This window comes from Esox lucius, chromosome 12 (assembly GCF_011004845.1).
Source record: "Esox lucius isolate fEsoLuc1 chromosome 12, fEsoLuc1.pri, whole genome shotgun sequence".
NCBI classification, from domain to species: domain Eukaryota; kingdom Metazoa; phylum Chordata; class Actinopteri; order Esociformes; family Esocidae; genus Esox; species Esox lucius.
In genome coordinates, this window is record NC_047580.1 from 18,995,264 (window position 1) to 19,020,948 (window position 25,685).

General features: G+C 39.2%; 2 protein-coding genes across 3 annotated transcripts; both read left to right on the forward strand.

Annotated features, from left to right (window-relative positions):
* Positions 1-2,049: 2,049 nt before the first annotated feature.
* exosc10 (exosome component 10) lies at positions 2,050-10,652 on the forward strand. 2 transcript variants are annotated; one of them, XM_010891791.3, is made up of 25 exons: positions 2,050-2,249; positions 2,712-2,848; positions 3,021-3,144; positions 3,246-3,350; positions 3,522-3,681; positions 3,925-4,033; positions 4,126-4,201; positions 5,549-5,659; positions 5,797-5,940; positions 6,053-6,243; positions 6,376-6,532; positions 6,643-6,791; positions 6,950-7,000; positions 7,106-7,217; positions 7,757-7,804; positions 7,924-7,999; positions 8,745-8,854; positions 8,973-9,065; positions 9,149-9,217; positions 9,368-9,461; positions 9,541-9,632; positions 9,720-9,894; positions 10,008-10,072; positions 10,221-10,297; positions 10,492-10,645. In XM_010891791.3, exons 1-25 carry the CDS (start codon positions 2,085-2,087, stop codon positions 10,520-10,522), a joined length of 2,721 nt encoding a protein of 906 aa, XP_010890093.1. In that variant the 5' UTR covers positions 2,050-2,084; the 3' UTR covers positions 10,523-10,645. The 2 variants fall into 2 exon arrangements, with proteins under 2 accessions (XP_010890093.1, XP_010890094.1); XM_010891792.4 differs by having other exon boundaries at positions 2,051-2,249; positions 9,559-9,632; positions 10,492-10,652.
* A 2,983-nt stretch (positions 10,653-13,635) lies between these two features.
* Positions 13,636-25,026, forward strand: srm (spermidine synthase). Its single transcript, XM_010891790.3, has 8 exons — positions 13,636-13,906; positions 14,611-14,731; positions 15,464-15,556; positions 15,674-15,827; positions 15,982-16,065; positions 16,254-16,399; positions 23,143-23,265; positions 23,466-25,026. Exons 1-8 carry the CDS (start codon positions 13,776-13,778, stop codon positions 23,481-23,483), a joined length of 870 nt encoding a protein of 289 aa, XP_010890092.1. The 5' UTR covers positions 13,636-13,775; the 3' UTR covers positions 23,484-25,026.
* Positions 25,027-25,685: the final 659 nt, after the last annotated feature.

Below are 25,685 nucleotides of genomic sequence, written 5' to 3' on the forward strand. Positions count from 1 at the left end.
TTCCTAGAAATCTCTCAGACATGATAAACACTACCTAAGGTCCCCACAGGGTGAAGGTCCCCCCCATTAAAAAAAGTAGTTCTCTCTCTTCAATCCTCCTATTTATTCTCTGCCATCTTCTTTTGTCAACCACTTAAAATGTAGTTTGATGACATTTTCTTAATGCTTTTAATTTCACTTTAATTTGACCGCTTAAGCAAACTGAGAACAGGTTCTGAATGATTGCATAAAGATTGCAACACTCAAGTCACACATAAATTCAATCAAAACATTTCTGAGGAAATTGGCACAAGGACAATCCGTTACTGGTATTTCCTCAGGATTTTTTCAATAGGTTTCTCAATAGGTAACTTATCTTAGAGCTAATTGAGATAACAATTCTATATCACAATAGGGGAAGAAACAATACCTGTATAAATGGATAAAAAAATTCAATGATTAGTCCAAAGCACCACCACTAATGCTACTTTTTATATAACGCATCCCATTGTAGACTATCTATAGCATAGTTCATTCTTATACCATTTACAGATATAGAGTACCAAGAAAATTCTCAGATCAATAGCATAGTTCATTCTTATAACATTTACAGATATAGAGTACCAAGAAAATTCTCAGATCTATAGCATAGTTCATTCTTATACCATTTACAGATATAGAGTACCAAGAAAATTCTCAGATCTAAAGCATAGTTCATTCTTATACCATTTACAGATATAGAGCACCAAGAAAATTCTCAAGTCATCCTCTTTCCTCTAAAAAAAACCAAACATTTAAAGGTGAAATATTGATCCACCCAGTGTTGCAATATAATTAAAGATAACAGAAAATAATCCTACACCTGCCATGGATACAGATAATCATTGGGGCAATACAGAGATTGAGACTGCCATCCAGTGGTATGAGCTACTACTACATTTTAAAATAAGGTAGTTGCATTTGATGAACTAAATCATGGGGATGAAGTAGACGTGCAAATACACTTATGAAATACACTTTATTAATACATTATATTGTTGTTTGGTGTTGAGATAAATGACAGGCAGAAGTGCGGTCGCTTTTCCCACTGGGACAAGTGTGTTAAAACATCACCACCCAATAATGATTTAGAAGTCAGTATCACAAGGAGCCAATTCCCAGGGGATGAAAACCATCCTAAATACTAGAGGTGTACCTACCTCAGGTAGTGCTGTGCTGATACAATGATTTAATGTAGAATTGCAATAATTTTTTTTACAGTATTGTATCATTACTCTGATCTCTAGAATCAATTCCCTGACTGCACAGATGAGTTTACTCCTATCAGTGCATGTTGACCAATTACTGTTTTTGAACCACAATCTTGACTCTCAGAAGCAGAAGTGTGTAGTTAACTTGTTATTATTTCTCTAAATAATTATAATAAAGAGCTGTGCAACAATTTAGCATAGCTTAAGTTTTCAAAATTACACACAGCCACCCTTAAGTATTTTTATTAAACTAATTATATTAAGTTAAGGTCAATCCTTAAAATTCAATTTGGTAAATAATTTCAAACTGTGTGGTTCTTTTTTATTAGGGGTTGCTAATGGGGCTTAGTTTAAGATAGCCCTTTGAAGATATAGCCTAATATTATTTGTTTTATATTTTTTTCTTTAGCACTTCAGTAAGCATTGTGATTCAGTTGTGATATCGTAATGAATCGTAATGTACTGAATCGTAACATGTGTTTGTGATATACATCGTATGGCAAGGTACTTGCCAATACCCACCACTAACCGCAGGAAGGAGAAAGAGGTACAGGATACCTGTCTCCGTTTCCTTGAACATTATAGATTTAAATTGGATTTATGGAATAATTGTGTTGGAGAACCAAGTTTAAGCAAACTACTGTGTAAATCTTCAGGTGCTATATTATTTTGTTTCCTTAGGGAGATAAGACTAATTGGGAGGATTTAGACCTTCCGATTCCTGATCCACACTCCAGTCCAGATGGTGGCGGTAAGACACGTTGAACGTTGGTTGCTAAACGCCATCTATAATCCATAGAAAAAAAAAGACCGGAAGAAGCTGCTTCCTGAATCCTGCCAGCACTGATCATTCGCATGGTGAAGAAGCTAGCTACACTTAGTGGTTGCTACACATACAACTATGAGATGGATTCTTCAAACAGTTCTAAACAAAACAATAATCCATCTCCTAATGACGACCCAGCTGATGAGGGCAATGAGTTTTGTCCCGGTTTCAAGGATGTTGATGCATTCGTGAAGGTAGCGATAGCTAACGACCTAAACTGCTGTTCATATTATTACCAACTGTGTGTTGCCCGTGTAAAACGTGGACTACCGTTAGCCATTTTTCATAACACCATTACTAGTTTCTAACTAGCTACGTAAGCAAGCCTATCTGACTAACACTGATGGTTTCTCGGTAACAAATACATTGATGCATGTAACGTTAAGCATTAACTGGATGTTCAGCCAGGACGATCGTGCAATTTTCTGAGATTATTCTCTGTTTTAGATAAAACTCCCCTCTGCGTACTGAAACATGGAGTAAGGGGAGTTGAATGTTAGTTAAAATACCTTTCCCAGGCTTGGCATGTTCCACTCATAAGTTAAACGTATCGATTACTCTGTTTAAATATTATTTTTTTACATAGTAATTCTGTCTAGCTACGTTATACATGTATGTTAGATTTACCTTTAGTAAACCTTTACTTTCCTCTACAGTATGGACTGGGCACTGTGGTAGCAGCTACCAAGTCATCTGCCAGTTTACCTCAAGTAGGAGATGAATACGACTTCTATCGTAGTTTCCCTGGATTTCAAGAATTCTGTGAAACTCAGGGCGATACAATGTTGCATTGGTAAGTAACTGTAAGACTTAATAAGGCAGAACCCATAATGCTTTATTTGTATGTACACAATGTTAAAGTAGCAGTAGATTATGAAAGGTTTGACATTACCACAAATACCTTGAAAAAAGTTTGGTGCTATCTAACTAAACATGTTTGTTTTACTGGCTTTTCAAATGCTCAGTATGAGTCAGATAATGAAATACCATGGCTGCAGAGCTCAAATGAGAGACCGCAACAAATTGACAGGGTTGGAGGAAAGATATGACTTGGTGGTTGATGCCAATGATGTCATTCTTGAGAAAGTGGTATGTATACCAAATTGGCAGCAAATTTGAGACACACTTTTATAATGAACCACACAAGATCGTTTGGGAATTATTTATTAATCGTTCTGATTGCTTTGTAGGGTATTCTGCTTGATGATACTGCCGGAGTCAATCGGAGTCAGCAACCTGTCATGCCAGCAGGTTTTCAGCCCCCTAAAATTGTTGTATCAAGTTGGAATCGTAAGGTGAGGAAATAAAGCTTCTTGAAAGAACAGACCAAAATCATGAACAATTCAGAACAAATCAATTGTTTTTCTGGTGAAGCTATTAGATTAGCAAAAGGTTCCTTATAAAGCTAACTGACATTACACATTTTTTTGGAGTAGTGTGGATTCATTCTTGTCTTCATTGAACAGGGTGGTGACTCTGGAAGCAGTTCAGAGACTTTCCGACTCCTCCATGCCAAAAACATCACCAGGCCCCAGTTGAAATTCCGGGAGAAGGTTGACAACAGTAACACCCCTTTTGTCCCCAAGATCTTCATTAAGCCCAATGCAATGAAATCACTTCCTTCATGTAAGTAGCGTTTGTTATTGTTGAAAAAAGATTTTGGTTGCAACTTTACTGTGCAGTTTTTCCTGGTATTTAGAGCGACACAGCGAAATGGTATTACCATTGTAATTACCTGACCACAACTTGTGACTTGTTATTACAACATAACTATGTATATATTTGTTCGTTGTTAGAAGTACCGGTTAAATATTGTTTGTGTTAGAATTCTGTCATCATGAAACTCATTGATTCTGCCTTTCCTGTCAGATTTTACCAACAAACAAATTCGCAAAGAGAGACCAGAGGATTTGGATGTTCCTGCTGCCCTTGCTGATTTTATTCACCAGCAAAGAACTCAAGAGCATGTTGAAGACATGTAAGATTACCTTTCAGTGTACAATCTTTCCTAGTCCAAGGTTGAAGTGTTATAACTTGACTCTTGACATTTCTATAATTTGCCCCTTGTAGGTTTGCTCACCCTTACCAGTATGAGCTGGATCACCTTGTGTTTTCTGAGAATCAGCTGTCCAAACCTGAACCCCAGGTAAGTGTTTGGTTGACTCTTCATTTTATGGATAGTGTTATACCTTGGATCATGTTTGTGCAGTTAAAGGATGCACTGTTGTTGTAAAAAGGGCTTTATACATACATCTGATTGATTGATTGAAAATCAACCCTTGACAATCAGCAAATACAAAATATGCATATTATCTTATAATTTGTTATTAATACTGCTAACATACCAAATATTTATACAGTAGGATATTCAATAGAAATTATTAATTTCCTATGATAAGTATTACTGTATAGCATATACCTGTCAAAGAATTGACTCTAACGCTACGAATAGCTGTTTTTGGCCCAAATTACTTTATTTCAAGTTCCCATTTTGCCCAGCCCGGTCAAGAGGTAAATATATTTCTGATGGTGTGCTGGTGAGTGGATCTCATTAAAGTGAAAATTATTCTGATAAGGGAACGTGGATTTTCTCACAATCCAGGCAAACAAAAGAATGTGTATGTGGTAAAATGTAGATAGGGCATCGAGTGAAGCCTCAAATGTTTTTGGTCAAAAACTACGTCATTGAGCATGTCACGCAACACTCCCACTTTAACTGAGAAACATCCCAAGGGACAAAACTAGTCATGGCTTGGATGACTGAAGTACTTGATTTCCTGGGCCGTCCCCTGTCTGCCTGATTATAGATGTCCTGGAGGCGTTGCAGCTCACACAAATGTTGTTCTGAGCTGTCTGCACCACCATCTGTAGCGATTGGCGGGTTCAGGGTGTGCTGTATCCATACCAGATGGTGACGCAGACGCTCAAGGTGATCCAGGTTATGCAGATGCACAACGTCTTGAGAATCTTAGGGCTTATGCCCCGACCCACAATGTTTGAGTGACATTGATGTAGAGGGTGCTTTCTTCCAGGATTCTAACATCCTGTAAGCTTTCACAGCGGCTGTCTGTCACGCCACCATAATCTTGTTAGCAAACATAATGAAAGTAACTGTATGTAGAAAATAACCGTTTTATTACATCCCTCTTGGGCTTCTATTACTATTTATTTTCAAACACAGCATTATTAGGCTTGTCCATGTCATTTATTTGGCTAGCTAAATACATACACCGATCAGCCATAACCAGGATTGGATTACCCCACCTCGTAACTTACAGGTTTAAAGGATCTGCTGCTTACGTCTTGGTGCCAGATACCAGAGCACACTTTCAGAGGTCTAGTGGAGTCCATGCCTCGACAGGTCAGGGCAGCAAAAGGGGGACCTACACAATATTAGGCAGGTGGTCATAATGTTATGGCTGATCGGTGTATATCAAAAATGATTCCATCCTTTGATTTGATATGTCTGCTATATCTGTTTGATTTTTTTTAGATGTACAAACCACTTGCTGAGACGAAGTGCTCGTTCATTGACAATGTGGAGGATCTGGTGGCAGTAAATGAGAAACTGACCAAAACAACTGAGTTTGCAGTAGATTTGGAGGTAAAATAAAGGGTTTTACACATGTTGTTCTGACCGATGGAATTCAATTACACACAAGAAATAACCATTTAAAGACTACATAAGCAATTGCTTCCTTGTCTGTTTTTCTACCTGTTAAATTTCATCTTTTCTCTTAGCACCACTCCTACAGAAGTTTCTTGGGCATCACCTGTCTAATGCAGATTTCCACAAGGGAAGAAGACTTCATTATCGACACCTTGGACCTACGCAGTGAGATGTATATACTCAATGAGGCGTTCACAGATCCAAACATCGTCAAGGTCATTGCCTGGTTGTCTTAACACATGTTGGATTTCACATTATTGTGCTGAATAATAAATTGCAGGCTTAGGATTTTAGTAATAAGCTAAAAGTTGAGTTTGTGACTTTCAGGTTTTCCACGGTGCTGACTCTGATATTGAATGGCTGCAGAAGGATTTGGGTCTTTACATTGTCAACATGTTTGACACGCACCAAGCATCTCGTGTCCTTAATTTGGGCAGACACTCACTGGACCACCTGCTAAAGCAGTTCTGCAATGTGGACTCTGACAAACGCTACCAACTTGCAGACTGGAGAATACGGTAACTTCAGAGACTTGTGTTATGAACTTTTGATGTTCCTATGTGTGATGTTGATCATTTATGAACTTAAACTGTTAGCGTGATCCTGGAAGCAAAATATTATTTCATTGACTGGCTTTGGATTCTCCATAGGCCTTTGCCAGAAGAGATGCTGCATTATGCCCGGGCAGACACGCACTACCTGCTATATGTCTACGATCGCCTGAGGGTGGACCTGTGGGAAATGGGCAACGGGCAGCCTGCCCTGCTGCAGACGGTTTGGCAAAAAAGCAAAGACATCTCACTGAAGGTGCGGCTCCTTGATTTACATTTCTCGCCTGAATATTTCCACAACACCCAGGCCACCCCAATGCCTTGTTACCTTGCCACTTGGCGCTCACCACAACAACATTCCTGCAGAAATACATGAAGCCGCTCTTCACCGAGAACTCCTACATGGACCTGCTGAGGAAACAGAAGAAGGCGTTCAACACGCAACAGTTAGCTGCCTTCAGGCTGCTGTATGGCTGGCGGGACAAGCTGGCCAGGCAGGAGGATGAGAGCACTGGGTATGGAGGACATGGCATAATCCTTGTGTTCAGTGTTAGAACCTGTCCCACTGCGTGGTGTATAATCACCTGGTTTGTGTCAGAGAGAAGTATGTCATTTTCTAGAGTATATGATTTTAAAATATGTATATTTAAAATGTGCTTGTCCTGTGTTTCAGTTATGTCCTGCCCAATCATATGATGATTAAGATCTCTGAAGTCCTGCCCAAGTAAGTTGAGTGATGTCCCCCCCCCCCCCCCCCCCCCAAAAAAAAAGAAAAGAAAAAAATCACCTACACACACAAACCCTGGCCTTGTCCTTTTTCTTTTACCAGAGAGCCTCAAGGCATCATCGCTTGCTGTAACCCTGTCCCCCCATTGGTGCGTCAGCAGGTCAACGAGCTCCATCTATTGGTGCAGCAGGCCAGGGAGATGCCCTTACTGAAGGTGAGAGATGTCTGAGGTCAGACTCACAGCCGGTGGCCAAAAATCCTCAAGTATATAATGAACTCATGTCCAGTTATGAAAAGGACATTTAAGAAGGATGTATTGGGAGCGAGTAGGTTGTATTTGGGAGGACCATTTTTAGGTTCTAAACTGTGTGTGTACAGAATATATTATTCTGGATCACATTTAGCATTGATCTTCGATGAGAATTGCAATGATTGTGTAAAATGTACTGTGTGACAGTGTAACAATGCAACCTGTGTGGTATTAAGTAGGACATCACATTTGGCCATGGTATATACTGTAGGCAATATACCACAAAACCAACAGATTCCTTATTGCTATTATAAACGTGTTACAAATGTAATTTGAACAGTAAAAAGTTAGGTTTTATCATAGCCTTGGTATATGGTATTGTTTACAGTGGGTTTTAGCTAATCAGCATTCAGGATGAGAAAAACCTGGTTCATAACCTCAAATAAGTATATGCACTGCTTTTTTACAAGGGATTTCATTATATATTCTCATTTTGTGTACAGGCAGAAATTGCAGCTGACAAAAAGAAAGCGCTCACGCCATTAAAAAAGGTTTGTTATTTTTTTTTTAATAAAAGAACTCTACCTAAACTGTCAGATTATACATTTTACTTGTTGTTTATTTGCAAAACAGTTTATAAGTAGATTGTTATGGGGTGTTTGTTTTGCAGCCAGAAATGCCCCTGTTTGGTCCTCATGATACATCCAGAGTCCCTGAAAGTGAATTCCCCAGCTTCTCCCCAAAGGGTAAGCTATGTTGATGTGATTACAATGAAGATTTGGGACCTACATGTTAGTTCACCTTTGGATTTTTTTAACACCTCACTTATGAGAGATTACATGGAGCTCAGAGCTAAAATAACCTTGCTGCTAAATCACTGGAATGAAACCCGTGGACCAGTTGATCAGATGCTGCTAAATGTCCAGCCGGTTTGGTACCAGACATGAACTGGGAAATGGTCACTTGTCTGCCTCAGAGAAAAACCTTGCATCAGGAACATCAGAATATCAGTTAAAGTTATTAAACAAAGCCAAAGTATGGCTCCATTGAGACTGCTCTTTGAACATAGTTATTAAGGACTACATTTTATTTGAAACACATTTATATTTAATACCACAACAATTTGCAGTTTCCATCTGACCATCCATGTCAAATTTACTGTTTCACATATGTTTTGAGGCAGTGTTGTGTGGTTACTTAATTGTTGTGGACCCAAATAGTGACTTAAAAAGCAAATCTACTATCTGTAGTTAACTTTTATCATTTAAATTACAATTTAAGCGTCATCTTTTGACATGGCGAATGTGCAGCTGACAACAAAGCAGTATAATAAAAATATTAACTCAATCAATTAAAAAAATATTAAACTCAATCAGCCAAGTTAAAGTAAAATACAACTAAACTTAGGTTGCAGTCTTCAGCACTCATTCATTCTGTTGACCTTGACTATAATTTATAAGAAAGTTGGACTTTCCTTGCCTCTACTTTCAGAACTCCCGACAAAACCTGGGTCTCTCTTTTCTGATGAGGAGCAGGTAGAGGACGTTAACATGCCGAACATAAGTGGTCTTGTAGCATCAGCAAAAATCACACTGTTTGAGGTAAGATTGATCTGAGAGTGTTGGCTAAATGAATGTTTACACTATAGTACAACTTTCTCTGATTTATAAGATATAAGTTACTAATAATGTACTTTGCCTTGTGTTGCTTGTTTTGAAGGACAAGGACACAGTCAAAGACTCAGGTCACCTCACAGTGGCACAACAAAAAGCATACATCATTGTTGATTCTTTTCAGAATCCTTTCAGAATGGTAAGATGCTCGAAAATGCTTGGCTTGATAATGCTCGGTTACGAAATAATGCTTCCTTTTACTAAAATGTATCTTCTTTTTAGTATCTACCATCAACCGAAATCCACATCTCCAAAAATGCTAAATTTGACCCCTCTACAAAAATATATGAGGTATTTTAATAATTAATTTAAAAACACTTAATCGTAGAATAGATTATTCAACGAAACTCTGGTCTTCAGATGGGCAGTGTTTCTTTGTTTCTTTCTTTTGTTAATCACATTTGTCCTGCCAGTGTTTTATCATGTGATATATTTGAACAGATCAGTAATAGATGGAAGCTGCAGAGTATAGAACAGCAACATAAGGAGCTAGAGGCCAAAAAGAAAGAGAAAGAAGACGCAAAGGCAGCAGCAGGTGTGGTGCATTTTGCTTTATTCAAATTCACTTCTGGCCTTAAACAGCATTTTCTTTAAAACCTTTTGTGAAAATTAAGATTTTTCTTATCCTGCAGAGGAAAGAAAGAAGGCCAAACAAAGTTACCAGGAATCGCTTCAGAATGTTTCAACTGTGCGTCAACAAGCTTCAGTGAGTAGATTTTACTTTTCAAGTACTGCGTTTACATTCAGTTATTTAGATTGTTTTAATAGAATTTGTTATTTACCTTTCCATCAGGAGTCTACAAATACAGGAGCAAAGAAAAGGGAAAGGGTTGCAAGTGGGACTGGAGAGTCAAACCCCAAACCAAACAAGAAACTCATGAAAGCTGCTGATAAGCAGGAGGAGTGTATTCCACCTGCAGTTTTCAAACCCTTTGACTACAGCCAATCTGATTTCAAAGTTTTTGCTGGTACACAGCCACATGCATTAGTTCACAATCTTTTTGTTAATGACATCCTTTTACATCTCCACACACGACCGTCCTTTTTTTGTGGTGAAATAAATGCTTTTCTGATGTTCTAGGTGCCAAGGAAAAGGATGGCAAACAGTTTGATCCAGACAGACAAGGCCAAGAACCCAGGAAAAAGGTACTATTTACCCAAATATATGATTCTTTAGTGTGGAATTTGTTGTTGATTGAAGATGAACTGCCCCCCCAGCTTTTGGGATAAATGTGATTAAAGAGTTTGGTCTCACACAGTTTATCGGCATGTGCTTGGTTTAATTGTTCCGCAGAAAAATGCAAAAGGACCAAAATCCAATGCCTGTGCTGGAAACCGAAGTATGTCCTTTTTTGGTGGAAAATCGGAAAGGTAGTAAGATTCCTACCATAACAAATCCAAGATACTTAGCTGATCACATAAAATTGTTTAGTTAGCAGTGTTGTTACAATTATTTTAATTAGAAACATATTCAGATGTGTGTACATTTTACCATCTCTGTGTATCACAATTGCACTTTTTATTGTTCCCCTAATATAACTATGTTGGTTTTCTTTATCTTGCAGAGGATTCCTTCGTAACTGGCCTAAACGATAGGACTACCCACCAATTACCTTTTTTCAAACCGAAAACATTTATTTTGTGTGAATCTGTTTACACAATGAAATGTAAATACATATTACCAGAAGAAGTATCTGTAATAATAAACATCCTGCTTAATAAAATTTGTTTTAAAATGTTTGCCTTACTGGCTCTTTCTAGGACAGTCCGTCTGTTGCCAGGCACCAAAAAAGAGGTCCCAGATCTCTTGCAGACTTCAGGTTTACTTTCTTTGCTGCATCCATTTTGCCCTTTATACTCTCAAGCTTTCCAGGCCCTGATGCAGATAACTATGGTGAAAACCAAACATGTGACCTGCATAAATATTCAGCCCCTGTGCTGTGGAAGCTCCCAGTCTACTAAGATGAAATTGCCCTAACTTTGACCCAATTACCTTACCATTGGGCACCACCTGTGAATCATTGTTGTTAATACATTTTCTGGGCAAAATCTCCACTCTGTAAGGATAAAAAAAAAAAAATCTAAAAGCATTTTACAGATGTTAAAGTAATGCCAGTGCATAGATTAGGAATGGATACCAAATAATATCCAATTGTTTTAACATTCTGGTGAGCAAAGTTGGGTCAAAAAAGTCTGTCACTTAAAACTCATCACTCAAACAGGAAGGACATTGTAATAGAAACTACATTGTAATAAACCTTGAACCATCAGCAGGTGGAACATTTAATAGATTTGAGCAAAGTAGTGTGAATGCTGCCACAACCTTTTAATAAACTGAATAGTCTGGAAGTCAGAGGCTTGGACACATCAAAATCCACACAGATAGAACAAAAAATGGATTGTACGAGAAGCACCAAATACACTATAGACTAGCTAATACTGTACTGGACCTGGTCTTGTTCAGGTAGGACATGAGTTAAGTACGTCATTGTTTAAAACCCAGTCTTTCAAACTTTTAGGTAAGAGTCTACACAGTGCACCTTTAAACTGGGGTGAAAATGTACTCTTCAGAAGGACCATATCCCAAACACAGGTCCCAAGCAACATTTGCGTGGCTTAGGAAAAGGTCAGTGTCATACAAGTGGCCTAGTTAAAGACCTGATCTTTAACACATTGAGAATCTGTTCCACTATTTCAAAATTGTGTCCTCAAGCTTCGTCTAACCAAACTCAACTATTTGGAGCAAATCTGTCAAGAAGAATTGGCCCTAATCATTCTGACACTAAATGAAAAAATGGTACATATTAATCCCAAAAGACTTTAAGCTGTTATTACAGTGAAAAGGGGCTAATTAACCAAATATTAATGTGTTGGAGTTGTATGCCGATAGGCCATAACATTATGACCACTGACAGGTGAAGTAACACTGATAATCTTATCATGGCACCTGTCAGTGGGTGGGATATATTAGGCAGCAAGTGAACATTCTAATTGATCTGAGCAACTTTGACAAGGGCCAAATTGTGATTGCTAGAAGACTGGGTTAGAGCATCTCCAAAACGGCAGCCTTTATGGTGTGTTCCTGGTCTGCAGTGGTCAGTACCTATCAAAAGTGGTCGACCAGCGACAGGGTCATAGATGACCATGGCTCATTGATGCATGTGGGGAGCCAAGGCTGGCCTGTGTAGTCTGATCCGTGACTGAGAATGTCAGTGTAGGACGTGATAACTGTTGGCAAGAATAGTCTGTTGAGAACTACACAGAGAGGGATATTATAGTGGATTTGGGTTTGCAGTGCGTAAACCCCTCATTACAGAGGTTTTTCCATCAGTATGTACATTGTCTACCACTAGTAACACCTTTAACAAAGTACAATTCTGGGTACGGGCATGTATAAATGTAGTATTTTGATGGGGCTTGCCTCTGAAGGATTTCAAAAACCAGTGACCCAGAAATTATTTTATAGCTAGTTATTGCCAGCTTCACAGCGCCCAACGTGGCGCCTCCATTCCACCAGCGACAATCTGCAAAATTAGGCAAGAGCTAGCAAGAATGGCCCTGATCTCTGCAATTACCCTTCAAAATAAAAGTATCTTAATAAAGATTCTAAGAAGCAGCCTTTCTGGAAGGATGGAACATGGTAACAGTGGGTCGCGACGTATCACAGTAAATTGCTCTGTGCCCGCAGTTACGCGAGGGAAGGGGAGGGCGATTGCCTGTTTTGCGCCATACTAGTTATTTCGTTTGCCTTGTTTAAGGTCCCTCTGCGACCTACGTGCTGAGGTTTAGTTGATGCATCCTGTCACAGTTAATCGATTTACCGTTAACTCTCGCAATCACTCACCAATGTATCCAGATGGTGTGGTTTCTGCACAAATGGGCTATTTTTATTTTCAGTGTGCGGGCAAAAATGGGCTTGGGCGGGTCGATTTACAGATAGGGTCGTATAGAAGTCACTGCTGTCTACCAGACTTTCTCCACATGAATGGTATTCTTTCAGAACGATACAGAATGCTTGAGTAAACCGTGCTGCGACAGTAGATTAGTTAATTAACGACGATCATCTGTTCATCTCTATCTGTACTCTTACTCAGTGTTGCACTGTGTGTGTGTGTGTGTGTGTGTGTGTGTGTGTGTGTGTGTGTGTGTGTGTGTGTGTGTGTGTGTGTGTGTGTGTGTGTGTGTGTGTGTGTGTGTGTTCTACATTACTGTGTACTTGAGGGGAGAAAAACATGAAAAATACAAATTTCCGTCTCTGGGTTCGATTTTGGAAAAGCATGATTTTGGGCATAGTGATATAATTTACTAATACTGTTAGGTTTTGCCGTTATGTTTACACTTACACATTATATTTTTAAGGGAGAGGGTTTGTTTTAGGGAATAGGATGTTTGGGGGGGGGGGGGTTGTGAAGTTAAAAATGTGTAAGCAGTATCAGTTCTGAATAAAAACATTGATTGTAGAACACAAGTGTTTTTAATGGAAAAAGTTGAAATGGAGTGGCATATTTAATGCTTGACCTCGTTTCAGTGCATATTTATAAAGAAAATAAAGGCAGTAAAATGTACTGATGTTTACACGTTTCTATGAACTTGCATTCCCGCACATTTTCTTTTATTCGAATTTGGGGGATAAATGAGGAACCCCTGTTCTAAAGTATAACGCATTGTACTCTTATTATGAAAGACAGCAAAAGAATCCGTGACCCGGAAGAATTTAGTTATTCTTCTTTCACAGAGATTCATCAACGTGGTTTACAATTAAAACAGATGTATTTTTTCATGAAACACTAACCAATCTTAATAAATCAAACCAATTACTAACAAACGGTAAACCTCGACTGAATCAATAATGGATAGCATAAAAGATGGATGGTTCACAGAAACATGTACGTTATGGCCTGGGCAAGCGATGAGTCTGCAAGTAGAAGAGGTTCTTTACCAACAAAAATCAAAATTTCAAGATGTCATGGTTTTCAAGAGGTCAGTAACGTTTCGTTAAATCATATTGTTAGTTAGTATGCCATGTAACGTTGGAGTGTTACCTAGTATTTAGTATTTTTTCAAAGTTGACAGGATGCCATATCCATTCATTAATAGAAGTTTGCATGTACTGTAGCTACAGTAGTTATCTAAAACGTGGGCAGTGTTGACTTGCCCATCTAGCTAGCTATCTTCCTAGCTAGTTTGCTAACGTTAACTAGCTTTTTAGGTTTGTAGCTAGAATTAGCAAGTACCAGCTAACTACCGGTATATTAAGAGCGGAATGTGTACACGGTTTTGCCTTCTGGCAGTTACATGTTGTTATTTTTTTTTTTTTGTGGGTTTGTTTAATCCTCCACCCACCCCTTTATATTAGCGCTAACTTACTAGTTAGCCAACTAGCTAAAGCAAACTTGCCAGATTGTCGTTAATCCAAATTATGTTGTTCGCATCAGTTGTTCTGCTAAGTACTTAAAAAACGAAATGAAATACTTAACTAGCTATCACTTATTTTACAGTTGCAGTATTCGGTATGCTATATATGCCTGGCACAATTTGCCATTAAATACATATATGTCTATATTTCCAGTCAAGACTTGTATTTGACACCCCCAAAAACCCATATCTCATCATTATCATGCTACCACACCGAGCGTGTCATTTGATCTGTCAAGTAATCCTATACTCCTTTACCATATTTTCAGCAAAACCTATGGAAATGTCCTTGTGCTGGATGGAGTTATTCAGTGCACAGAGAGAGATGAGTTTTCCTACCAAGAAATGATAGCCAACCTTCCTTTGTGCTCCCACCCTTGTCCCAAAAAGGTATTGTCATTCCACCATACATTGTCATTATAGTACAATCATGTCTCTAAGTTACTCAAATACATGGTTGCACTGGTGCTTGAGGCACATTACATCCAGGACCACCAGGAAAGCTTGTTATACAAGTGCACAAACATTTTGTATGCTGTCATTGTTGTGCTGAAACATGAAAAATGCTACTTGCATAACAATGTCAAAAAATTGCTAGCATTTCTAGCAACAGATATTCCAACAACGTAGTGAATTGCTGGAGGGCCAATTGTTAGGCTAGTTTGCCAATGGGCCACTCTCATCGAAAACCCCCGTAGATGAAGCCTGGGAAGTCCATGATGGGAAAAAACTAAATAGGGACACTGACCCCTCTAAATCAGTGACATTTTTCTTGGTGCTGGAAATATTGAAATAAAAATGTAGACCTGTGGCTGTGTGGTATTAGTCACTAGAAATATCTAACGGTTAAGAATCTGCACTTTTTTTCTATATTGACGGTGTGACACTGACAAATAAGCACTCTCTTTTGTTCTCAAACTACAATGCAGCAAAGCTTAACAATTATTTGGTATTTTGTTTTTACAGTGCAACATACTAACAAAATAAAATTGTGCTGCACTTTAAAAGCTCTAATTACTACTTAATTGTGGCAGGTAGGGTATCCTGGACAGATTACTTTTAGAGAGGTTTAGTACATTGTTGTCATTTTATTGTAAGGAATTTATTCACTTCTCTTTGCAGGTCTTGATTATTGGGGGTGGTGATGGTGGTGTCCTGAGAGAAGTGGTAAAACACCCACTTGTTGAATCAGTGGTTCAGTGTGAAATTGATGAGGTATGTACCAAACACTGAATCAAATCATTCATCAGTTTTCATTTTGTTGAGTGGTAACATCGTAAACCACACAAGTGTAAGGTTTGTCCCTAACATAATTTGCATGTTGCCTTTCAGGATGTAATCAGTGTGTCAAAGAAGTATCTCCCTGGAATGGCAAAAGGATTCTTTAGTCCCAAACTCACATTGAATGTTGGAGATGGGTTTGAGTTCATGAAACAAAACCAGGATGCCTTTGATATAATTATTACAGATTCTTCTGACCCTGTTGGTAAGAAAATGCCAGCTATATGAGTATTTGCTCCTACTATGTTTCTGTAATTAGTAAACCAACATACCCTTTGTAAAATAACGTATCAATAGCAACCTAAGTGTTCACCTTTCTTTAAATATAATAGTTATCTACATTTGTCTTGTTGTTATAGGACCTGCAGAGAGCTTGTTCAAAGCGTCTTACTATGAACTCATGAAGACTGCCTTAAGAGATTCTGGAATTCTTTGTTGTCAAGGTGACATGATATCTACTGACACTTCAGTCTTACATCAGAGCTGTTTTTAACTTCACCTCAATTTCCCTCAGTAATTATGAGGTATAAATGTAACCATCAAAGTAGCATGGTCTACCTTGCAAGTATATAGCAAAATAATGTGATGTGGAATTGACCAATCCTTTGTGTACCTTTTTAAAACCCCACAGGAGAGTGTCAATGGCTCCATTTGGAGCTGATTAAAGAGATGCGGACCTTCTGCAAGACACTGTTCCCTGTTGTGGATTATGCCTACTGCACCATTCCAACCTACCCAAGTGGCCAGATTGGCTTCATGCTCTGCAGTAAAAATTCTGTAAGTGTCTGCATCTTTGATCCTCTTTTTATTCAGTTAGTAAATTCTTAGTACTTTATTAATTGTTCAATTTCAAATCCAAACTTAGCATAGAGCTGAAAGAGACAAGTCCTTACTGTCTCAATTATTATAATTTTAAGGGTAAGGGCTGCACAATTAATCAAAATATAATTGAAATTGCAATATTGACATGTGCAATATCAAAATCGCCAACTTGCGTCATTTTCAGCTCCAAAAAAGGTGAGGCAACGGCATGCATCGTACGTCCTAAATTGTTTTTCTTGCGGTATTTTTGTAGATTACTTAAATACCTGGACTAATTTTGGTTAAACACTGGTTTTTCAATGTTAGTGTGAGTTAATGCTGCAACTGTTAGCGAAGACGTCTGCTTCATGTTAGCAAGTGGCACCAAGACACAGTTGTGCTCACAAGTTTGCATACCCTGTCAGAAATTGTGAAATTTTGGCATTGATTTTGTAAATATGACTGATCATGCAAGAAAACTGTACATACCTTTGAATGTCTGGCCTTGTTACAGACACACAAGGTGACTCACACAAGTTAAAATGGCAAATGTGATTTTCCCAAAACTGTGGCTTTTTAAATTGTATTAAAAAAATCTGAGTTTGTTAGCTCTGATTGAATATGGGCATGAGGAACTTAAGGATCAAAAGTGGACATAATCTAATAGCTCTCAAATAGATGCACTAATCAGCCTAGAAACTGAGCCATCGGGAGCAGAAAATAACTGTCAAAAGACCTGTGTAAGAAGGTAATGGAACTTTTATAAAGATGGGAAAGGATATAAAAAGAGATCCGAAGTGTTGCAAATGCCAGTCGGTACTGTTAAAGCACTTTAATTAAGTGGAAAATTCTGGGATCTATTGATACCAAGCCAACGTGAGGTAGACCAAGGAAGGTTTCTGCTGGAAGAATTGTTTGAGATTCAACGAAAAACCCACAGGTAACCTCAGGAGAACTGCAGGCTGTTCTGGAAAAAGACGGTGTGGTTGTTTCAAGGAGCACCATACGACGATACTTGAACAGAAATGAGCTGCATGGTTGAGTGGCCAGAAAGAAGCCTTTACTGCACTAATGCCACAAAAAATTCTGGTTACAAGATGCCCGACAACATCTTGACCTGCCTCACAGCTTCTGGCACACTGTCATTTAGAGTGACAAGATCAAAATAATGCTTTATGGTCACAACTAGGGATAGGACGATAGACTATTTTAGTATTAATCGTGATGGAAAATACTCACGATTATGAAATCATGGCAAAATTCCGTAATCGTAAATCGGGATAATCCTCACATGACTGCTTGTTTTATTTTACAAGTGGAGCGCACATCTTATCTCACGTTGTACTACACCACTAAACATCCTCTGCAATGTATGGTCAATGAAGCCGAATGGTGAATAGAAGAACATTATCAATTACAATAAAAATTGTAATTAAAGTCTTAAATGTCATCATGAGTTGGGTTTGTATTGTAATGATCTAAAGAATAAACTCATTTTTTCTTTCATCAATTCCTTTACAACAGTGCTAGTCTAACCACTACACTTAGTAGTCTACAAAAAAAGCTTCTGACCACGTCTCCACTTCCCGCTATATGCAAATACCTGTCCATTCCATTGCTGCGGAAAATACCTGTAAGCAGTTATAAACCAATTATATTAATCTTAGAAGACATGCAGCTACCAAATATGCATGCAGAAAAAACTGTTAACAAACTGCAAATTGTAGAAAATATGAATAGGATATACATATCTCTTTGGATTTTCGAATTTATAATTTTGTTTATATTGTAATTGTTAATGTTTCCTTACTGAAAGTGACAGGAGAAGACAAATAGGCTAGAATATAATTTGCGCTGACCAAAATAACATTGACTATCTGCATGATCTGCACACTATATGATGCACATCACATAACAGAGAGCTGTTATAGTGACTTATGAAGTTATTATGAAGAAATAGGCCAGGGATGTTGGATAATTAGAGATGCATGCAGAAAAAACCTGTTAACAAACTGCAAATTGTAGAAAATATGAATTTAGGATCTACAGCTCTGGAAAAAATTTAGACCACAGCACCTTTTTCTTTCCTTTCAAAAAAGTTGAAAAGGAAGGTTTTGAGTGAGGAACAGAAGGGTTAAAATTAAGAGACCACTGCAAATTGAACGCTTCTGTTCCTCACTCAAAACCTTTTCAACTTTTTTGGAAAGGAAAGGAAGGTGCAGTGTTCTCTTAATTTTTTCCGGAGCTGTATATGTATAATAATGTATCTCTTTCTAATTCTAAATGTTTATATTGTAGGCTAATTGTTAATGCTTTCCTACTGAAAATGACAAGAGAAGATAAATAGATAATTTGCGCCAAAATAATATTGTTGTGGGCAACGACAGTGTGGGCGTGATTGGGAGGAACGGCCCCCCTGATCTGAACCTGAGCGGTGTTCAGTTATTGGACTTCTGTGCTAGTCACAGTTTGTCCATAACGAACACCATGTTCAAGCATAAGGGTGTCCATCGGTGCACGTGGCACCAGGACACCCTAGGCCGCAGGTCGATGATCGACTTTGTTGTCGTTTCATCTGACCTGCGGCCGTATGTCTTGGACACTCAGGTGAAGAGAGGGGCAGAGCTGTCAACTGATCACCACCTGGTGGTGAGTTGGATCCGATGGCGGGGGAGGAAGCTGGACAGACTCGGCAGGCCCAAGCGCACTGTAAGGGTCTGCTGGGAACGTCTGGCCGAGTCTCCTGTCAGAGAGATCTTTAACTCCCACCTCTGGCAGAGCTTCGACTGGATCCCGAGGGAGGCTGGAGATATTGAGTCCGAGTGGACCATGTTATCCACCGCCATTGTCGCAGCGGCCGCTCTGAGCTGTGGCCGTAAGGTCTCTGGTGCCTGTCGAGGCGGCAATCCCCAAACCCTGTGGTGGACACCGGAAGTAAGGAATGCCGTCAAGCTGAAGAAGGAGTCCTATCAGGCCTGGTTGGCTTTTGGGACTACTGAGGCAGCTGACGGGTACCGACAGGCCAATTGGACTGCAGCCCGGGTGGTTGTGGAGGCAAAAACTCGGGCCTGGGAGGAGTTCGGTGAGGCCATGGAGAAGGACTATTGGCTGGCCTCGAAGAGATTCTGGCAAACTGTCCGGCGCCTCAGGAGAGGGAAACAGTGCCCTACCAATGCTGTTTACAGTAGAGGTGGGCAGCTGTTGACCTCAACTGGGGATGTTGTCGGGCGGTGGAAGGAGTACTTCGAGGATCTCCTCAATCCCGCCGTCACGTCTTCCATTGAGGAAGCAGAGGATGAGGGCTCAGAGGTGGACTCGTCCATCACCCGGGCTGAAGTCACAGAGGTAGTCAAGAAACACCTCATTGGCAAGGCACCAGGAGTGGATGAGATCCGCCCTGAGTACCTCAAGTCTCTGGATGTTGTGGGGCTGTCTTGGTTGACACGCCTGTGCAACATCGCGTGGCGGTCGGGGACAGTGCCTCTGGGATGGCAGACCGGGGTGGTGGTCCCTCTTTTTAAGAAGGGGGACCGGAGGGTGTGTTCCAACTATAGGAGGATCACACTTCTCAGCCTCCCCGGGAAAGTCTATGCCAGGGTTCTGGAGAGGAGAATACGGCCGATAGTAGAACCTCGGATTCAGGAGGAACAGTGTGGTTTTCGTCCGGGCCGTGGAACACTGGACCAGCTCTATACCCCCTACGGGGTGTTGGAGGGTTCATGGGAGTTTGCCCAACCAATCCACATGTGTTTTGTGGATTTGGAGAAGGCATTCGACTGTGTCCCTCGCGGCATCCTATGGAGAGTGCTTCGGGAATATGGGGTCCTGGGTCCTTTGCTTAGGGCTGTCAGGTCCCTGTACGACCGAAGCAGGAGCTCGGTCCGCATTGCCGGCAGTAAGTCAGACTTGTTCCCAGTGCATGTTGGACTCCGGCAGGGCTGCCCTTTGTCGCCGGTTCTGTTCATAATTTTTATGGACAGAATTTCTAGGCGCAGCCAGGGGCCGGAGGGTGTCAGGTTTGGGGACCACACGATTTCGTCTCTGCTCTTTGCGGATTATGTTGTCGTGTTGGCCCCTTCTAACCAGGACCTTCAGCATGCACTGGGACGGTTTGCAGCCGAGTGTGAAGCAGTGGGGATGAGAATCAGTACCTCCAAATCCGAGGCCATGGTCCTCAATCAGAAAAGGGTGGCTTGCCCACTTCAGGTTGGTGGAGAGTGCCTGCCTCAAGTGGAGGGGTTTAAGTATCTAGGGGTCTTGTTCACAAGTGAGGGAAGGATGGAACGGGAGATTGACAGACGGATCGGTGCAGCTTCTGCAGTAATGCGGTCGATGTATCGGTCTGTCGTGGTGAAGAGCTGAGCCGCAAGGCAAAGCTCTTGATTTACCGGTCAATCTACATTCCTACTCTCACCTATGGTCATGAGTTTGGGTAATGACCGAAAGGACAAGATCCCGGATACAGGCGGCCGAAATGAGCTTTCTCCGCAGGGTGGCTGGGTGATCCCTTAGTGGGAGAAGCTCGGTCACCCGGGAGGAGCTCAGAGTAGAGCCGCTGCTCTTCCACATCAAGAGGGGTCAGCTGAGGTGGCTTGGGCATCTGTTTCGGATGCCTCCGGAACGCCTTCCTGGTAGACTGCTTAGACTGCTGCCCCCGCGACCCGGCCCCGGATAAGCGGAAGATGATGCTGATATTATTGTTGATCTTCTGCACAACACATGATGCGCACAACATAACAGAGAGCTGTTATAACGAATTATAAATAATTTACACATCAAATAGTCTTTAACTAATAAGTCACAAAATGCGCACGGAAGTGCATGCACCCACAGGTCCGTACCGGTAAGAAATTACATATATTTTCACCCCTGATTTTCAGATAAGTGCCTTGAATAATCTCTTGCCAGTTACCGACATGTTCCTGACTTGTTTTATTTAGCTGGTGGTGCATACATCTCTAACCTTTTTTTTAGATTTGATTCAACTGCAAATAGAAGAAGGTAGAAAATGTACTTGCATCAAGTATATTACAGATTGAATGCAAATGCAGTACAAATGGCAATTCTAAATGCCATTAAACATCCTCTGCAATGTATTGTCAATAAAGCAGGCAACCATATACATTTAGAGATGTACATGTTATTATAGTATTAGTTAACTATTAAAAACTTTCTTTGATATAATTTTTATTGTAATGGCTTTTTAAATGTACAAGAACAATAGTCATGTAATGAAAGATCATCTAATCAGCCGTTTTGAGCTAGAAACCAGGGGGGACTTTGCATGACCTGCAAGAATTTGAGGTCTCATAGACAACTATTACAAAAGACTGCACACTGTCATTGATGCTAAAGGGAGCAATACACAGTATTAAGAACTAATGCAGGCTTTTGAACAGGGGTCAGTATAAAAGATTTTGTTGCCATGTTTTGTTTTATGATTGTGCCATTCTGTTATGAACTACAGTGGAATGTGAATCCCATAAGAAATAAGATGTTTTGCCTGCTCACTTGTGTTTTCCTGCTCATTTGTGTTTTCTTTACAAATGGTAAATATATTATACATTTTCCAAGGGTATGCAAACTTTAGAGCGCAACTGCATATTGTCCCACATGCACAGCATCATGGTTATTAAATCTTTCGGCTTCAATGTTTGTGCCTACAAACAAACTTTAATATTGGAATAAAATATACTTCAAGGGTTGAAGATTTAGCTAACCAGCTATGGCAACGGCACAAACATAGCAAACGCCATTACATTAAATTAGCAGTTAAACAAATAGTTCAACACTGGCTGCACCAATTGGTAATAAGTGTGAAATAGAACACACTGAACTAAATTCTTATTCAGTTTATTAGCACATTATGTAGGCTATTATCTCTCTTTTTAAGTGAAATGATCTACTCTGTTTATACCCATGTATGAAAATCGCAAATCATAACTGTAATTGCAGTATTTGTCAAAGAAATCCCGATTTAATATTTTAACCAAATTGTGAAGCCCTACCAAAGGTGTTATATTTATTTTTCAGCTTTTTTTAATCGCTTTAAGATTTAATGCAAAGCTCTAGATGTTCAATGTTATTGTAATTTGTATTATGTAAAGAGTTGGTGCAAGGTTTGAAAGGGTTATGTTTTAGTCAAATATTATGTTTTGCTGTAAATTCACTCTACATATTATTTGTAATTACATTCCTTCTGCTGAATCAAATTCCTCATCCCTTTTAAGAATACTTTCCGTTTAGGACCAAGAATACATTCACATACAGTAATTGCTTTAATGTTGTTATTTCTCTTGGTGTGATCATAGTCATGTGCAGCTCTGTCTTTCAGAGAGCAGACCAGTAAATCTATGAATGAAAATACTTGGCTAACAGGCACAAAATACTGTAGGAACCTCAGGGGTCTTATGCTAGAAGAAAGGTATGTGGTCTATAATGCACATGTGGAGCATACATTGACACATTTAAAATGGGTAAAATAAAAAGTAGTTCCAGGCCTCAACCCTGTTCTCTGTAGCTCATTTGGCAATGGCAGGGTTGTGGTAAGTTGCTGTAAATAAAACAGTCTGCAAAATGACCTAAAATGTATGAATAACTCATCTTTAACAAGTTAACTCTTTAAAAGGGTTCTGAATTGTACTTCCCTATTAATATCCCCTTTTTCCATAGTCAGATACCCTCCCATGGTGTAACAATAAATGTTTTTTTGTATATAGCAAACAACTTTCAGAGAACCAGTGAGAGAACTTTCAAGAAATGAAGTGGAAAGTATGAATCTGAGATATTACAACCCAGAGATCCACAGAGCATCATTCATCCTCCCGGAGTTTGCAAGAAAGGTAACTTTCATAATGTTTCAGGTTTCCTGTTCATGACATACAGAATATACCTTAATTGACAGGTGCAGTATAAGAACTGTTCTCTTAAAGAGAATTTTGTTATAGAATATTAGAGGGCATATCATTAAGATGTCATGGCATTAAATATCTGATCCTTGCTTGAATGCTTTCTTGTTAATCTATACACTTTTGCTTTACAGTCACTGAGTGAAGCATGAGTGCCTTGGTGGACAAAATCTTAATCATTGAACTGATTCTCTCTGGCAACCGAAGCAACACCTCATCACAGCTGCTGCACTTCTCCCTGTCTCCACCAGGGAAGACTTGGTGAAGACTTACTAAGTGGAAAAGAAAGACCTTAAGTGGGCAATTCTCTTCCTTTTGGAGAGAGTTTAAATTCCTTCCAGTGCTTCCTTCCAGTCTTAGAAATTATTTGTATTTATTTGTTCTGGGATTTTTGTCTTAATCCTTAACGGTAAACTCTTATGTCAACATCTAATATATAGAAAACAACATTCATACCGTACTAGCAAGATTAAGGTACACGCAACTGTAAAACATGCCCATTATAATTTACCCTGCCTGTCAAGTCATTCACTGAAAGAATTCATTGTGATCTCAACATGGCCTGAATTGTGTTTTTCCATTATCACTGGAAACATTAGTAATGGAAAAACAGTTGTTGAACTGGTTTCTATCATGGCTTTCCTCCAGGCAAATATAGATGGTATAATTGTACATTGTTTGAAAATGATGTGTTATCTAAAATAATGGTTGAGTTGAGAACATTACCCCTTCAAAATGTCAGCAGAACACTTGTTTCACGAAAAATGTGAGTTGATAAGATACAGTACCTCCTCAGTATTCATTGTTTATCTGTTGCTATATAATCCCTTTTATGGACATATACATTTCTTGATCTAGTATGAAATAATCTTAGGGACCTGATTTGTAAAGGATGCAGATTTTGTGAAATATTGCGGGTCTATTGATCTTAAGTGAGTACATATCAATAGTGCATTCATACTGAACCAGTATGTCCCATGTCCAAGGAATTTGTTATAAATGAGCGTTAAGATCAAGGTTTTAATAAGAATCTTAAAATATAATAAATCAGTGAGGTTACCTGGATATTGGAGACGTGTTTGTTTTAAAGCTACAAATCCCTCTTGTTTCAAAGCAAGAGACAATACAAACTGTTTGAAATTCTCATATCTAGAAATCCACCCCAGTCTAGCTCAGGCATGAACATTGTCAATGAGTTGTTGCACTGAGGCTTACAGATTAAACTACTGTGATGAACCATTGCTAATACTATTTCATATCGGAAGAATTGTTTCCACTGTGGATGGACAGGTAATATCAAGGGACGACCTGGTTCTCATAACTGCAACACCTAACTACAGTATACATTTCTACCTGCAATGTTTAGCTTTGCACCCTATGTAATTATAGATTTTCAGAATGAAGACTGCTAGTACTCCTTTTTTAGTTAGGCAGTATATTGATGTGAAAACAAACGTGTCTGGGTAAGAAGCAGCTTTAGAATAGTCACAAGTGCAAACCCCACCCATCCAGCTCTGAAGCAAATACTATAAGGTATTTGAATGTTTCCCAGTGCTGTTTGAACCCATTTAATATTATGTCCTGTGGATATTGTAAGGAGCACATGCCGTTCTTTACACTACTGTAAATAATCACCTAGTTTGTTCCATGGTTAACAAAACATATCAAATAAATGAAATTCGTATCCCACCTTCATACTGTTATTGACCTTGTAGCCCTTTATATTTTATCAAAGGTATGAAAATGAAAGATTCGGTCACTGTTAAACCCTAAATTGGAACACAGTGCCTGTACACTTCGGAAAAAAACTGCAGCTGATAACTCTAGCTCTGTCTGACTGTGTAAGTCAGAGAGGATAGTATTTTAGAAAATACAACGTAGTTTGTAGCTCATGGGTTGAGGACTCCAGATATTTTCTCCAGAACCTTTTACTTTGATCAAACACCACACTGCTGCTGTAAAAATAACCTGGTGTTGATTGAGCCCTTAAAATGTAGGGCTCCGCTGTTCAGCTAATACATTAAAATTCCTGGGGTCCATCACAGGGTTATTGCATTTATGTTAATGCATTTGTTTTTTATATTTAAATTTTCATTTGCAGTTTGGTTACAGTTAGTCTAAACTGTTTTGGATAGTTTCTATTTTTCTGAAACATTTATCTGTTTGAGTTTCAATAGTTTGCTCAAGTTCTCATCTGTGTTGCCTACACACCCCCAGATGTTTTGACCAGTTCTGTGACAAGCCTTATTACATTATACTTAGATAAACATTAGAACTTAAAATTAAATGTTTTAACCCAGATGGCAAGTGCTAACACCAAGACTGACTGTAGATATATGTTTAACTACACATTC